General features: G+C 48.9%; 5 protein-coding genes across 6 annotated transcripts; 3 read left to right on the top strand and 2 right to left on the bottom strand.

The window, feature by feature from the left end:
- Positions 1-70: 70 nt before the first annotated feature.
- Positions 71-1171, bottom strand: FOIG_03436 (uncharacterized protein; the record flags this gene model as incomplete). Its single annotated transcript, XM_031201298.1, has 1 exon — positions 71-1171. One exon carries the CDS (start codon positions 1169-1171, stop codon positions 71-73), a length of 1101 nt encoding a protein of 366 aa, XP_031068822.1.
- Positions 1172-1502: 331 nt separating this feature from the next.
- On the top strand, positions 1503-4214 carry FOIG_03435 (uncharacterized protein; the record flags this gene model as incomplete). Its single annotated transcript, XM_031201297.1, has 6 exons — positions 1503-1589; positions 1881-1906; positions 1989-2029; positions 2820-2872; positions 3788-3888; positions 4211-4214. 6 exons carry the CDS (start codon positions 1503-1505, stop codon positions 4212-4214), a joined length of 312 nt encoding a protein of 103 aa, XP_031068821.1.
- Positions 4215-5533: 1319 nt separating this feature from the next.
- On the top strand, positions 5534-7720 carry FOIG_03434 (CDP-diacylglycerol-inositol 3-phosphatidyltransferase). 2 transcript variants are annotated; one of them, XM_031201295.1, is made up of 3 exons: positions 5534-6137; positions 6195-6571; positions 6622-7720. In XM_031201295.1, exons 1-3 carry the CDS (start codon positions 5975-5977, stop codon positions 7009-7011), a joined length of 930 nt encoding a protein of 309 aa, XP_031068819.1. In that variant the 5' UTR covers positions 5534-5974; the 3' UTR covers positions 7012-7720. The 2 variants fall into 2 exon arrangements, with proteins under 2 accessions (XP_031068819.1, XP_031068820.1); XM_031201296.1 differs by lacking the exon at positions 5534-6137 and having other exon boundaries at positions 6147-6571.
- Positions 7721-9910: 2190 nt separating this feature from the next.
- FOIG_03433 (uncharacterized protein) lies at positions 9911-11497 on the top strand. Its single transcript, XM_031201294.1, has one exon. It carries the CDS (start codon positions 10251-10253, stop codon positions 11226-11228), a length of 978 nt encoding a protein of 325 aa, XP_031068818.1. The 5' UTR covers positions 9911-10250; the 3' UTR covers positions 11229-11497.
- FOIG_03432 (uncharacterized protein) lies at positions 11407-14418 on the bottom strand. Its single transcript, XM_031201293.1, has 4 exons — positions 14229-14418; positions 13679-14134; positions 12569-13628; positions 11407-12518 (listed from the first exon to the last, which is right to left on the bottom strand). The coding sequence occupies exons 1-4, from the start codon at positions 14304-14306 to the stop codon at positions 12064-12066; spliced, it is 2049 nt and encodes a 682-aa protein (XP_031068817.1). The 5' UTR covers positions 14307-14418; the 3' UTR covers positions 11407-12063.
- Between the last annotated feature and the right edge of the window lie 449 nt (positions 14419-14867).

The raw sequence follows: 14867 nt of genomic DNA, 5'->3' as shown, positions 1-14867 counted from the left end.
AACTCCAGTGCAGCCTGCCTACCGCGCGAAAAACCTCAAGGCCATCCCGACTTCCAGTCATTTTCGCTTCTTAACGAACCCGCTCCGTGTAAGCCTTCCATGCCGCGGACCGATATCGCTCAGCTTCCTCCTCGGGATCGCTTGCCTTGATGATACCGCGTCCAACAATAGCAATGTCAGCACCGGCAATACCAATGATCTTCTGTGGCGTGTTGTACTGTTGACCCTTGCCATCACCCTTGATGGCTTCATTCTCATCCGCGCCCTCAGGGGGTAATTGGCAACCGGGGGTCATGTGGATGAAGTCATCCTCGGGTTCTGTGTTGAGACACTCCTGTGAGACAAAGCCCATGACGAAGTTCTTGTGTTCCCGCGCGGCCTCTACACATGCTTGCGTATATTCCTTGTTCATGAAGTTGCCCTGACTCGACATCTGTGCCAGGATAAGCAGGCCCCTCTCGATCGGCGCTTCATCGATGCCGGGGAATACTGTCTCATCGCCCTCAGGGATCGTCTTGACGAGGCGTGGTGAATCGGCCGACTCGTACTGTTGGGTGACGGTGGTGGTGGAAACAATGCTACCTTTTCGGCCGCTGTCAGCGCGAGCAGGTTCCGGCGTGTCCTTCTGGTTCTCGTTGTCTGAACGCTCGCTATCCTCATCCAGTTGACTGGCGGTGGGAGTTCCAATGCTGATAGATGTCTTGACCTCGTAGTGGTATCGCTCGAGCCATCGGTTGGCAGCGTGGGCCAGAGATGTAACCGAGGCCTTGCCTGGAACCATATTTACATTGGTAATATGTGCCCACTCGATGATGCGCGCAGCACCGCTAGTATACTGCAACTCGACCGTATTGCCAATATCACCAAACTTGCGATCCTCAAAGATGAGGAAACCATGCTTGCGTGCTAGTGAGGCGAGCTTGGCACCAGTACCTGTCCTAGGATCAAAGTCCCAGCCGGCCACCATGTCATAATGAGTCTTGAGGACGACGATGGAGGGACCAATCTTGTCGGCGAAGTAGAGCAGTTCGCGAGCGGTTGCGACATCGGCGCTGAGGCAAAGATTCGAGGCCTTGAGGTCCATGAGCTTGTAGAGATGTCGACTGAGAGGATGGGTAGCTGTCTCAGCTCGACTGGCGAAAGTCGCCTTGAGGGTAGGATGCGGCGACATGACACGGTAAAGTTTGTTCGAAGATCAATTTGATATGAACAAAAGTATAGGAAAAGACGGTGACTCGAACTGGGGAGCGAGTTCAAGCACACTAAATCGTATGTGGATCTAAGTCGCAAGTTTTGGGCAACCTCGACACTTGTCCAATTCACAAAGATGTTCACAACAATCTAGTCTACCTGGCGCAAGTGGCGCTTTGGCTTGATAGAGGGGAAGCTGGGGAAAAATGAAAAACGGAGACAAGAGCCACTGATAGGAACGAGGGGTGAAGATCTTATTAGCTTCGGCCGAATGGGTCTCGACTGAAAGTGTCGTCCGATGTGAGGCGTAAATGGGTGGAATGTCGATCGGGAGTGGGAGGAGAATTATGAGGAGAGGAGAGGAAAGAGAGCGAGTTAAGAGGAAGGAGGAGGAGGAGGTTTGAAGTAAAAACCTTTCGCAGAATGACACGGGATGGGATGGGGTTAGTTAAGAAGAGACTGTAGGTGAGAGGTGAAAGGTAAAAAGTGAAAAGTGACGATCCACAGCTCGACTTAAAGAAAAGTGACTTATGGACCCAACCAACGAAAGGCACTGAAGGTGAGGCGAGAGACAAGGCTAGAGGGTCACTACCACCTAGGTGCTAGTGCTAGGGTACCTTAGCTTAGCTCCAACATGAAGCGAAAGGGCGCTTGAACCTCGAGATTCATAACAAGCTAACACGTTTAAGGCCCGAAGCTCAAACGCAGCCAGAAAGTAAGTAGGCATTCAGAGGTTGAAGGCACAGGCGTGGCGTCAAGCAGGGATTAACAAGAGTGTCTCTTTTTTACTGTAACAGGCGGCGAATGCAACATGTACGCACTAGAGGCACTACTGTAGGTATGTATGTACTCAGACAGGAACAGGGGCAAGGATGTTTGACAGCAATTCAAATAAAATGGCACTGATATGGACGATCCAAAGCTTGAAACTCAACTTATCCTGGCAGTTCTCTTTTAGCCGGAGCGGACAAGGGCAGCCACCCATCCATCCAGCTTTGTAGTGGAAGACTCTGTGAGGAAGAATCAGCCAATTGAAATGGCAAGCAAATAAATCCTTCTTTGGGGAATTGGTCGGAAGTAATCCGATATGTATAACTACATGACTACACCTTGTCTACAAGTCCTCCATTCGCCATTGCCCAGTGAAACAATCCTCAACTGAAGAAATACATACTCTCCTCATCCTGATCATATCACCACCGATGGAAACAAATTCTTCCTAACCCTAGGACCCATGCCCCCATACCTAGATCCATACCGTCAGTGACGTGTATCGTGGGGGGCACCAAGACGGACAAGTCGAGAAGCCAATTCAAGACAAGCTTGGTGGATGAACAAAGACACGAAACCCCAAAAATCATCTGATTTTAGAGGAATTAAACAAGCATACACCTGCTGTCGAGACCAGGTCCAACGTTGGCTATCCGGGTAGGGTTTAGCCTACACTGCACTTTGCGGATCAGGGATCAGAAACTAGAGAAGAAGGGCGAGATGATCATAACCAATCCTGGCTTAATGATCTGTTCAAGACAGCCCAAGAGGCGGGAGGCTTTGCCATGGTGGATTGGTGCTTTTCACCATGGAAGCGGCTATTAAATGGTTCATGGTTTTTATGATACTGACTGCAGGTGATATCTCAACACAGACCATCACCAAGCTCAACAAAGAGATCATCTCTCAGGTATGAGGCGGTTAGGATACGATCATCACTCTGATTTTCCAAAAACCTCCAAGTGATCTGGCTGGGTTACACGACATCTAAACTATTGCCGCAAACACCCGTTTCAGCGGTTCTTCAAGCCGGAGCCAGCGAGGGATTAAGGGTGACATGACAACTAATCTAATTCACGGAGTACAACGTCGAGATCCACAGAACCCCAGGTACATGACTTTGCATCAACCTGACTGTCTCAAGATGCGCGTTGCCTGCCTGTCTGGTACATGTTGTTAGTAACTCATAATGCTAAGACGGCTTATCGAAACGACGAGACGGGAAAACGGGACGATGCCGAGAGCCCATATCCTTGGGCGTGGTACCTGGCGTATCTCAACTGACTACCTGGATTGAATCCGACTGGCACAAATACAAACCCTGACAATAGCTTGCGGGTGGATAAGATTGCGGTATGCACCGAGACTCGCTGCTAAAGTATCTGTCACTTGTGATGAGACGCAACGACGGAACGGAGCAACCGGCAGTGAGATGAGCTAGCTGCAGTAGCGGCTTCACTTGACATGGGGTTTTGGTTTTCACTGCTGCAAGGCACCGCCGTTTTACCACCAACGACTATCAACTCTCTACAGTAGCTAAAGGATGGGGGCTTGTTACAAGCTAAGAGCTCCGTCTAAGTTAACCTCTCCCCTTCTCACCTTGGCAGTTTGGCTAGAAACGACAAATTGCCCCCCCCCCCCCCCCAAGACTATCAAGCCCCAAGCTCGGGCTCTTCATCATGACCGTCCCAAGATCGTCACCAGGGTCAGGATCCGCCGTCCCCAGACTTGCCTTTCTTAGGTAGCCTCCCGCCCGCGAGTGACAACCACAACTTCAGGGGACGATTGTACCTACACTTGAACCCTGGCAAACTTAACCTTACAGCATACTTCAACGCAAGCACTCAACAAGCTCCTCAAGCAAAACAAGGGTCCCATCTGCGTGCCGCCCTACTGTACGGTACTGCCTGGTGTCTCGGCTATGCCGTAAGTCCCTCCACTCTCCGGAACTCCCGAATATCTATCAGAGTCGGGAAAACCTTATGCAGCAGGCGGAGGACTGTTCAGGAAATTGCTTTTTGACATAATTACCGCTTTCTGCTAAGCTACGCCTGTCGCTAGTTCCTTTGAGTCTATTTAGACTTTTCAGACCTCTGTGTGTCTGCAGCTCGTAAAACAACCAACCGACTGATATTCGTTATTTCTCATACCAGTGAGAAGCGACAATTGACAACTCGGGAACAATTCAGTTACCGACTGCCGCCTTAGCCAACGTGAAGTTGAAAGTCCCGCAAACTAATGGTTTTAGTTGACTGCCACAATCAGACTGATTGCATGGCTCACAGAGTCAAGCGATTCAATACTGCTTGGCGCGCGACTACCACAGTTCTAGACAAGCTACCAAGAAATATATACAGATGGGACGGGAAGTGGGAGTCGTTCCGAAGCGAGGCGCGTTGAGGCTTGAAGTTAGAGACCCTAGATATGAGATATCATAAAAGTGCTTGCTTTGGAGTCTGGAAACGAGTTGGTGATTTGTACTGATACGGCAATTTCTCACTGAGGTGCCATTGTGCACATTGGTGTGAACTGTGACCAATGTCCGGGTCCTAGGGATACTCGGGACCAGTCGCTCATATAATGACTGCGCAGCCACTGACAACGATGGTCCCAGTCGAACTCTGTTGAAGCGAGGCTGTCGATCCAGCTGAATCTACAGTTTCACCAGTAGGGTTGCAGTCTCAAGTCTGCGTCGCATTTGAATGTTTCTATAAAGCGCAAGGTCTTCGACTCGCGGGTTTAAGGCCACGGGTTTACTCATCAACTTATAGTGCTATGTAAAGATGGTTTAAAATGCTACCGGAGTTGACTCGCATTCATTGATAAGGTTGCGGGGTCCGTACGACAATGTCTGCGACTAAATGAATTCTTGGTAGTCTAATCCTCTCATTGCGCATATATCCTGATCTCAATGGCTATTGCTGTGGCTCAAGATGTCATGATAACCGGGTTCACGGTCATCAAGAACCAGCTGTCATTGCAAGGCATCGTAACGAGCTAAAGGAAGAGCACTAAAGCATACATTGTGTTGGGACTTAAGCTTCTTTAAGCTCAATTTTATCTATACAGAGACAACCTCAACCGCGGCAATCATAGGGGCCGTGATCTGAACATTTTGCCGCTAATGCATTTAATCTATGTTAGAGTAATCACCACACACTCTATCTGCTCTGGTATTATTACCAGTGCGACGTCTCGACTACGCATGTTAGCCGGATATAACGCTCTGGAACCGATGTCTTGACGAGACAAGTCATGACATGGCAAAAACATATGTTGTCTCTGCAAGCCGAGGCCGAGTTCACAATCAATGCGACTGGCAACATTGGATCTCGAGACTTTTATGAGCAAATCATACGTCTTAATAGTGAGATGATGAGTTGTTCATTGGCAAATATCCAAGAAATAGACCTTGAAAGTGGAGTAGGGTGCCCTCTTTCTAAGCTGACAATTTGCCATGAGCGGATATCAATTTCAGGGGATCAATCTGCGACTGGTGCAAATTTGGAGCTCCTGGCCAGCGGAAAGCGGGCAAATCAACACGCCAAGCCACTGAATTTACACGCAGCCAAGATCTAAACATGTCCGAGCCTACCGAAAAACCACCCCCTGTTGTTCGCTTGGCGGGAGCATCTCATGGAAAGGGAGCCTCTAACCTAAGCTCACCTTACCTTCCGCCGTTCGTCATCACCCATTGACTTCCTCCGCTCGGCTCGAGTTTTTGGAGCTTCCTCCTCGATTCTATTTTTCTTCCTTCGCATCCGCTCCTTCTGACATCTTCAACGAGTCTCTTTTGTTAACCTTCCGCGAAACGCGACAACTCTACCTATAAATCCTCTTTGGCCTCTTCGATAGCTTCAACAGCGCCAAGTAATCCCTGCCCCTTTCGCAGATTCTGTCCGTTATCTCGATCCAAACTCCGCCGCTGCATGATAAGCCACACCACCTTGATAATCACGACAACTCGAAGCTTCATCTTCCACATACAATAATACAAAACCTCATTAACACCATGAGCCCACGAACTCGACGACAGGCCGCAAAGGCCCAAAACCCTTCCTCTGATTCCGAGCCTGAAGTTAGATCCAACGGTAACGGGTCTGCCAACGGCGTCGCGGATGCTTCGGACGATGCCCCTCGCGAGAACATCTTCCTTTTCATCCCCAACATTATTGGTATGATAAGGAGAAATCATTTTCAAAATCAAGTAAGGCTTACTAACGATTGCTCAGGCTACGCGCGCATCGTCCTTGCTATCGCGTCACTCTACTACATGCCCCTCCATCCTCGTACTTGCTCGTTCCTCTACAGCGTCTCATGTCTCCTCGATGCCCTTGATGGCTACGCCGCGCGTATCTACGAACAGTCCACTCGCTTCGGCGCTGTTCTTGATATGGTCACAGATCGCTGTACTACAGCCTGTCTTATTGTCTTCCTCTCCTCCGCCTTCCCTCGATGGGCCATTGTTTTCCAGGGCTTGATTGCTCTTGACCTTGCCAGCCACTATATGCATATGTATGCTACTCTCGTTGTCTCAGGCACCAACGCCAGTCACAAGAGCATTGACGAGAGCAAGAACTGGCTATTGCGCCTCTACTACACCAACAAGGTATGTATCTTCAAACACTGGTACCTGTGTTATATACTGATTGCGCCTAGAATGTCCTATTCGCCCTTTGCGCTCTCAACGAGCTCTTCTTCATCGCCCTCTACCTCCTCTGCTTCTCGTCTCCTCTCGTCTCGCCCTACCTCATCAAGCCCATCCAGACTGTTGGTGCCGAGCTTCAGGCTGGTGCTCAAGTCAACACTTCGATCCTCGCCCAGATCTTCCCCGACCCCTTCAGCCCTGCTGCTCTCGAGCTTGCACGTGCGAACAAGATGGATTCTACAGTACCTTGGATAATTGCCGGGGTTAGCTTTCCTTTTATGTTCCTCAAGCAGTTCATCAACTGCGTTCAGCTTTACAATGCCAGTTTGGGCCTCGCCGAGATCGATCTCAAGACTCGCAGAGAGCAGGGTCTCCCCCGCCCCAAGCCCAAGGAAGCTTAAATTTAACAAGCTTTCTTCTAATGGTCTCCCTGAAATTCGATAATAGCTCGATGGGATAGGACGACCATTTTGTTAACTATATGAAAACTAGCAGATTCTACCAGCTACCTTTTTTTGTGACTGAGAAAACGGCTTGTTTCAAGTTGTGTCTTTAGTCTGTTTCAACATGCTCTGTCTTGCCAGGGAGCAATCAAGTAGGGATTATTGGAGGGGAATACTGAGGGTTTCCCCTTACTGCATGACGCGGCGTATGAGGTGCGGTTTTAAAGACTCTGACTCCGGAGGGGATGAGACTTACTGGGTAAAAGTATTGGAAGAAGCGGCGTCCTCGAAAGCAGTTGGAGGGATATCATGGACTGCTGGAGGAGATAATCGTGGGAATCTTTTGAAAGCTTTTTTCATGGAATCTAGCGGGTGCGTTTAGACCTCGTTATACACTTTTCTTTTTATTCATGGTGGCCTCTTCCTTTTGTTTTATTCTTGGCCTATACTTTGTTAATAGTAGACGATGTCGATACACTCGCTGGAACTGAGTAAGATTCACAACATAATTCTTATAAAAAATGACTGATACATTAGTTGTTCCATTTCTTTGAAGAGTAAAACAAGCATGAGAATACTGGTCATGTGGTTCCCAAGGCTAATGGGCACTTATACGAGAAATCACTAGGATTGACCAGGGGTATGGCCATCGATCGTCTCAATTAACCTAATCTTGATGACTTTAGTCTAAGTTTATGCATGAGAGCCTAAACTCTGGAGGGAATGGACTGATATTGCATTCCTTTATCACTTTGCAATAATCAGCTCCCGTCATCTCAGTTCAAATTCTTTACCAACGTTCACTCTTGAAGCTTTTACGTTTCTACCACCAGGCTGGGGACTTCAGCCAGCCTTCCTGAACAGTACTTGATAGTATCAGGGCCTCATATCAGATCAGAAAATTAGAGTTTCCGCGGTATCACACAGGCTGGGGTTTGCTGCTGAATGCCTTCTGAACTCTGTAGCTTGGTATGTTATCCAGTTTCAGCCGTGGAGGCTGGAGTAAGAGGTCTCCCGGTAGTCTCTTACTAATTTCATTTCACTCTTTTGTGAACTCCAGGAGATCTTCGTCGGCCTACTGATGCTTAATTACTGCCAGCGTTAGCACCAACGTGATAGACAAGCGGACATTTGGACTGCTCCTCTAGGCTTACCAGTGTTGCCGTAGAATTTGAAGCTCTGTTGGTGTGTCAAGAAGCTTTATTCGACCAGTGTCTTTTACACGGGAAAAGAAACGAATTAGAACCACTAAAAGACGCATTGCTGTGACCTTGGACACTCTTTTGCTAGTATGAGAAGCCCAGGCACCTCATACTCGTTGTTCAAGGGTTTGACGGGCTGGAGATCCCCATGTCTGGCTGTCACAGAGGTGCATGGAGTCGCACTGGGCCCGGAAAGCTGAAAGTCTGGGGTTTCTATTGTAAATGTAAACTTTGAACTTCTCTCGCTAAGTCTAGACATGTACTACTGAGTTGAAGCGGTTCAACACCACAGTTCGGTATCGGCTAAACATGGAAAAGCTATATCTTGATTATTGAAGTATGCTCGGATAAAACGGACCTGCCGTATACACAGTCTATTCCTCATCCTGGTCGCTCAGATAAATCTAGGTGGGCTTGCAGAATCGAGTCCCCTCACTTTCAAAGGTTGAGGGAGCCAAAAGTGAGTATTGAACTTGCTCAGTCTTGAGTTCCTTTCCCCAACATGTAAGATGGTCGACAAGGATCCTCGCCTCCAAATTCAGCGATGTATCAAAGATCAACTGACATTTGCCCTCGAAGGTCATAGTGGTAGAAGATAAGCAAGAGTCTTGACGGATTGAAATAGAAAGATAGCGCAGAGAGTCTAGTGCAAATATTGGTTCTACCACAATCAACATTTGAGTATCCGTAGAAGTATGCATCAAGACTTGTACATTTAAGTTGGCTTGATAAGTGCTTGAAAAGCAGAAAATATATTGTAGTTTTCTGACAAGACAAGGCAGGTGTTGGCCCGCATGGACGATTGCTGTCATCCTGTGTGTTGTCTACGCATTTGCGCAAAACATTGAAATATCCGCAATGTGTCAATTGCTGCAAACAGTCATAGGTTTAGCAGAGACAAGTATACTTGAAACCATGCAGCAGGTGATTATTTACAAAAGATACACTTGTATTTGCAATGCCTTGCCAATTTTACTGACATTGTCATCTAAGGTTGAACCGGCGAGGCTCAGTCTGGCACGAGGCATCCATGTGCAGTATGGTTCATACAAATGCTCAACTCCAGGGATAACCCCGCAAGAAGGACGATATATATGTATTTTGATTGGTCTGAGCTGCATGTAAGAAGCCTCTTAAAGATTAGATCGGGGAAATTGCAGGTCACTCAGGTACAACAAGCAAGGCTCTGCTAACACACCAACAAGAGCTTACCATATCCGAGGATTATATCATAACAAATCGGGAGTGGAGTTGAAATGTTTAATGCCATGACTGTTTGGACTTTCCCAAGCGTGAGGTAAAGAATGCCTCAGGACTTCACCCCCATTATAATATGCCTTATAATTTCGAATTGAGCGTCATGTGCTAAACTAATAGCTTTTGCAAGGGTCCAACTTGTCATTGACAGCCCGTCCAGATCTAGGCAGATCCAGCAGCATGGAACGACCTTAACATGACAGGGCTAAGCCATCGCATTAAGCTTTGCGATTGGCCAGGTGTCGGCTTATAAGTGGGCTCTGTGTTGTGCATACAGTGGGGGTGGAAACTGCGCCCAGGGGCTGTACAGGGGGCACATGAGAACGCCTTGTCCTTGTGGCGGCCCAGAGGTCGCCAGAAGGCGAACCACTTGATCGATTCTGTGACAATGGAGAAACTACCCCTTCAAGGCGGTGCAAGGGGCACTGAAATGGACAAACACCATGGAGATAGTTACATTTGCCTTGAGCGGCGACATTTATTCTGCCTTGTACTAACAAACGAACATCGATATGCATCATGGTTGATATAAAGAGTTGCCATGACCGCCCTGGATTATTATCAATACTCACAATCCACTTGAACAAGGCAAATAAATCACCACCATCGAACAAGAAGTTTATTTAAATCCATTGACATCATTGAACTTTGTGAACAGGCTTCTCGCGACAAAGAACGTGACTCACAGCCTCAGCCCAAACCTTCAACCTAGACAATTATAAAATCACCTTCCGCGACATGCCACACGCAGCTTCACCTTCACCACCAAAAATGTTCAGCCGCATCAAGGATAAGTTCTCAGCCAAGAAGTCCTCCGCCGAGAGTCACACACATTTCGACATGGGCAACTCAAACTCGACCCCCAAGAACAACCCCTTCCTCGGTGTTCCCGAGGAGGCTCCTCCTGCTTATGAGCCCACCCAAAGGACAGCTCCTCTTCTCAATGTTCCTCAACGTGGAGCTTCACCAGCGCCTAGCATCTCAAGCATCACCAGTGCCGAAGATAGATATGCCTTCCTATCTACTTTCGATACCATCTTTGTCATTGACGACTCTGGATCCATGGCTGGTCGATCTTGGAGGGAGGTTCGAGAGGCGCTGAGCACTATTGCTCCGATCTGTACTTCTCACGACCCCGACGGTATTGACGTCTACTTCCTGAACCATCGATCACCAGCCGTCGGAACCGGAGTTCAAGCACCCGGTGGATACTTCCAGATCCGTGACGCCAACCAAGTCCAACATCTGTTCGAGTCCGTCCGTCCCTGCGGAGCAACACCAACGGGTTCTCGTCTTCACAGCATTCTCAAGCCCTATGTCGCCCACCTTTCCCGTCGTGCGGCCAACGTTGACTCGACCAAGCCGGTCAACATCATTGTAATCACCGACGGATGTCCCACGGACGACCCAGAGAGTATCATTGTTCACCACGCCAAGAAGCTTGATCAGATCGAAGCTCCTCCTCATCAAGTTGGTGTCCAGTTCTTCCAGGTTGGCAACGAGCTTGGTGCTGCCAAGGCTCTGCGTGAGCTCGACGATGATCTCGCTGACCAGGGTATTCGAGATATGGTTGATACAGCAACTTGGAATTCCACTACTTCGGACAATAGTAAGGCTTTGACCGCAGATGGGATTCTCAAGGTTGTTCTTGGTGCTGTTGTGCGACGCCTGGATCGCAAGTCCACGCGTGGCTCTCCCCAGGGCCGTCGTCACTAAGCATTCGTTTTGTAATGGCTCCTGCTTTTCGGGGTCGCAATTTCTTTCCTCTATTGTATTATTACGGTGGTGGTATTCTGCTCTTCATTGATACCAGGAGTTCGGGGCTTACTATAGATAAGATGGATATCAGGGACCGACAGGACTGGGACGACTCTCACGAGAACACCAGGTCACAATTAGTTTCGCTAGTTTAATACGTCAAAATCAATTATTACCCCTAAAATCAATCGCATCTACATCTTTTGGATGTATTTGCCTCATTTCTTTCGAGGCCGCAACAATTCCCATGACTGATCATAAACCCAGTAGTACTTGCTTTTGCCCCCGACGATTGATTGCATCTTCAACCACCAGAAACCCCCTTGTACCTGTTTTCCCCACGACGGAAAAGAAAATGCAAAGAAACAACACCGTCTTTGGGGTGTAGATCTCGGTTATCTCCAGAAGGGGCTATGAGTTGCGATATGAGGATGCCTATATCCTGCCGTGAAGTGAACCCAATGCCGTTGTGCATGCAGAAAAATGCGCATGGAAAAAAAGAAGAAAAAAAAGTAAGCAAATCTCCCTGAAATCAAGTACTAAACGCCCGTGATCGCCTGAATTTTATGAACGACCGTCTCTAAGTCGTGCTGATAGGAGGAATGTGTCTTCCCCTCCAGATAGTCACAGCATTGCTGCTGTGCGTAATCGTTGTCAACAGTAGTATGACATTATGGTACAGTGGTAGTATTCACCGTACTCGAAAGAACCTCGGCGGTTCTTTAGACCCAGAGGTCTTTTACCCTCACGTTAATCGCACAGATCAACAACAATGAGGTCAGTGGTGATGCATTTATCGCATGCATACGACATCAGCCATACAAACTGAGTGAGCAGAGATGTTTGAGCCGGTGTCATTGCGGCAGGTCACAACAGGTGTGGTGACAAGAGCAATTCGCCAATGTTCAGCCTGGAGCTCATGTGGATCAGAGTCGGGCCAGATGGGGAACATGGACTGGTGCGAGAATCGGCTTCCGATCTCAGGGAAGCGGAAGTCAAATGTCAGTCGACTGCTGAGAATGCGGCTCGACAGAGCCCAGGCAGAAGATGAGACCTTCTCGAGCTCCTTGTAGGTAGTCTCAGGGTCGGCGGTGGGGTTTAGGAGTGGCTCGACCATGTGAAGGATAACGTCTGAGATCTCCTGGCAACGGACCTTACTGAACTCCTCGAAGCTGTCCAGCTTGAGGACAGAGTCCACAATAGCCGCCTGTCGATCAAGGATGTGCTGCCGACGGACAGCGGTCTGGCCTGCAACCTTTGTTAGTCGATCACTTTGATTATTCGGGCTAGTGTCTTACCTTGAGTTCTCTCAAGATCCTTCTCAACTTCAGCGAGGCCGTAGGTAGCATCGGTCTCAGCACCCATCCAAGCCCGAGGAACCCAGACGCGGTTGACAATGTAGTCAATGATGACGCGAGTGACAAGGCAAGACTTGGAACTTCTGTCCTTGAGGTGAAGGTCAAGGTAGGAGATTGCCTCTGTCTCTGAGAGGGGGTGGTAAGTAGCCAAGAGAACAGGCCAGAGGCGAGTGCTAGAAAGATCCATAGGGTTGACAAAAGTCGGCTTGTCAGCATAGACGTCGACGAAGAGGCGGACAGTCGTGTAAAGTTCCGTTAGCTGGTCATGCCAAGCCCCAATGGTCATTTCGGTGATGTGGATAGGAGGACCGGGGAAAGAGGGACGAGTAGTCAGCGCGCCAGGGGGGCCGGCGAAATCAGGAGCTTGGACAGGATCGCGGAAGCGACTGTACTTGTTGCGGTTGTGAGAAGGGGTAGGAGGGTAAAACTCCCGGCGCTGCTGGCCGAATCCGCCATTGCTCTGGGCAGAGGGTCCCTTGTCAGGTTGCCCGTAGGATTGAGGATAAAATTCAGGTGCATTAGGACGATAAGTACCGTTGCTGAAACCACGACGGGGGGCATTTCGACCAAACATGGACTGAGGTCCAGCACCGTTTGGGGGAGGGACTGCGTAGCGAGGTTGGCTCTGTGCAGGAGTAGGAGGAGCCCACTGGTTGAACCGGCGCTCACCTGGAGCAGCAGAGCCTGGGCGAGAAGGAGGAGGCACGATGTGAGAGCCAAAGCGCGTGGGCAGATTGGGGGAACGACTGTTCTGCAAGGCAGAAGAGGGACGTTGAGGCTGCAGAGCGCCGTCATTGATATCAACAGCCTTGTTAGGAGAGTCCGTGACATTAGGACGCAGAGACATGATAGACTTCTGAGCGGCGTTTTTATCAGGGCATGCCTCTGCGATGGTCTCAAGAGCGCGTGCCACAGAGTCAGGACTGGAGTTGCTCATGGGCCACATGGATCGACGAGCATTGATCTGGTTCTCTATGTGCTTGATGGAGATTTCAAGTTGCTAAATACTTTCGTCAGTTTTGTCAGAGTGATATAGAACAAACTGCGTACCTTGACCATCTCATCATGATCGGCGCTGGACCTGGTACCCTCAGAACCACCATCACGGACCTTCGCCTTGAGAGACTTCAACTCATCCATGAGCTTCTCAAGATGACCCATGAGTTTGGCGGCTTCGGCCTCAGCTTCTTGGCGTTTGCCCTTCTCGTCCGCCAGCTCGGTGCGAAGGTTGCCCAGGTTGTGACTTTGGTCATCAGCCTCTGCCTTGGCAAGGTTGGCCTCGATACTCATTCGTGCGATGGCCTTGTCCGTATCCTCTTGATCGAGGGTCAGGTTCATAAGCGCATCAACAAGCTGACTCGTCTCTGAGCTGATGATCTGCCCGACTTCCTGCAGCTTTGTGATAATCTCGTTGGATTCATTGGAAGAAACACCAGGCATGCGGCGAAGAGATGTCTGGATCTTCACAAGTATCTCTTGCGACATGCGAGCCTTTTCAAAGGCAGGCTGTGAGGCAATGTCAGTGGTTGACCCGGAGATGCGCTGCGACTTGAGCCGGATAGAAAAGCAAGCAAAAGGATGAAGAAACTCGTTGACTTACGTGATTGTTGGTCATCTGCTTGATCCTCTCGGATCGAGCAGCTCCCGCGAGAGGTGTCGAGAAGTTGATACTCAACATGGTGTTCGTGTTGGAAGGTTTGGTATCACGACTTCCAATGCTGGAAGACCACTTTGACGAGGGTTGACTCGGCGCGAAGTGACTGTCAGTAGAAGAGGACGTTTTATACTCGTGTGTCATCATCGACAGAGCAAACTTGCTCGAGTATTGGAGAGTAGGAAAAGCACGATGCTTGGTAAGGAACAATAGGAATGAAGATAGGAATATGTGGAGGCCGAATGATGAGTGCACTTTACTGAGGAGGCTGAAAGTGTAGGAGAGAGGCTGAAAAAACAACTCCGAGCCAAAACCTTTTTGCTTGATATTCGTCCTGTGTTTGGCACACTCCGGGATGAATCCTTTTTTGTTTGCCAAGCGAGAAAACAAGACTGATGGGTGACTTGAGGGTAATAGATGAAAGATATCAGCTTGCCCTCACGTAAATATCACCAAAGATCTTATATTTTGCGATCATGGGCGAATCCAGAAGTTACTGGATTAGAAATAGATAGAGAGAACCATAGGGGTCCTGAAACATATTCTCCTAAATAGTTCCCTTTCGAGGCGACTGACTACTCGGTT

Source organism: Fusarium odoratissimum (genome assembly GCF_000260195.1).
Source record: "Fusarium odoratissimum NRRL 54006 unplaced genomic scaffold supercont1.4, whole genome shotgun sequence".
In the NCBI taxonomy this organism is placed as follows: domain Eukaryota; kingdom Fungi; phylum Ascomycota; class Sordariomycetes; order Hypocreales; family Nectriaceae; genus Fusarium; species Fusarium odoratissimum.
This window is presented reverse-complemented; position numbering and strand designations above follow the sequence as displayed.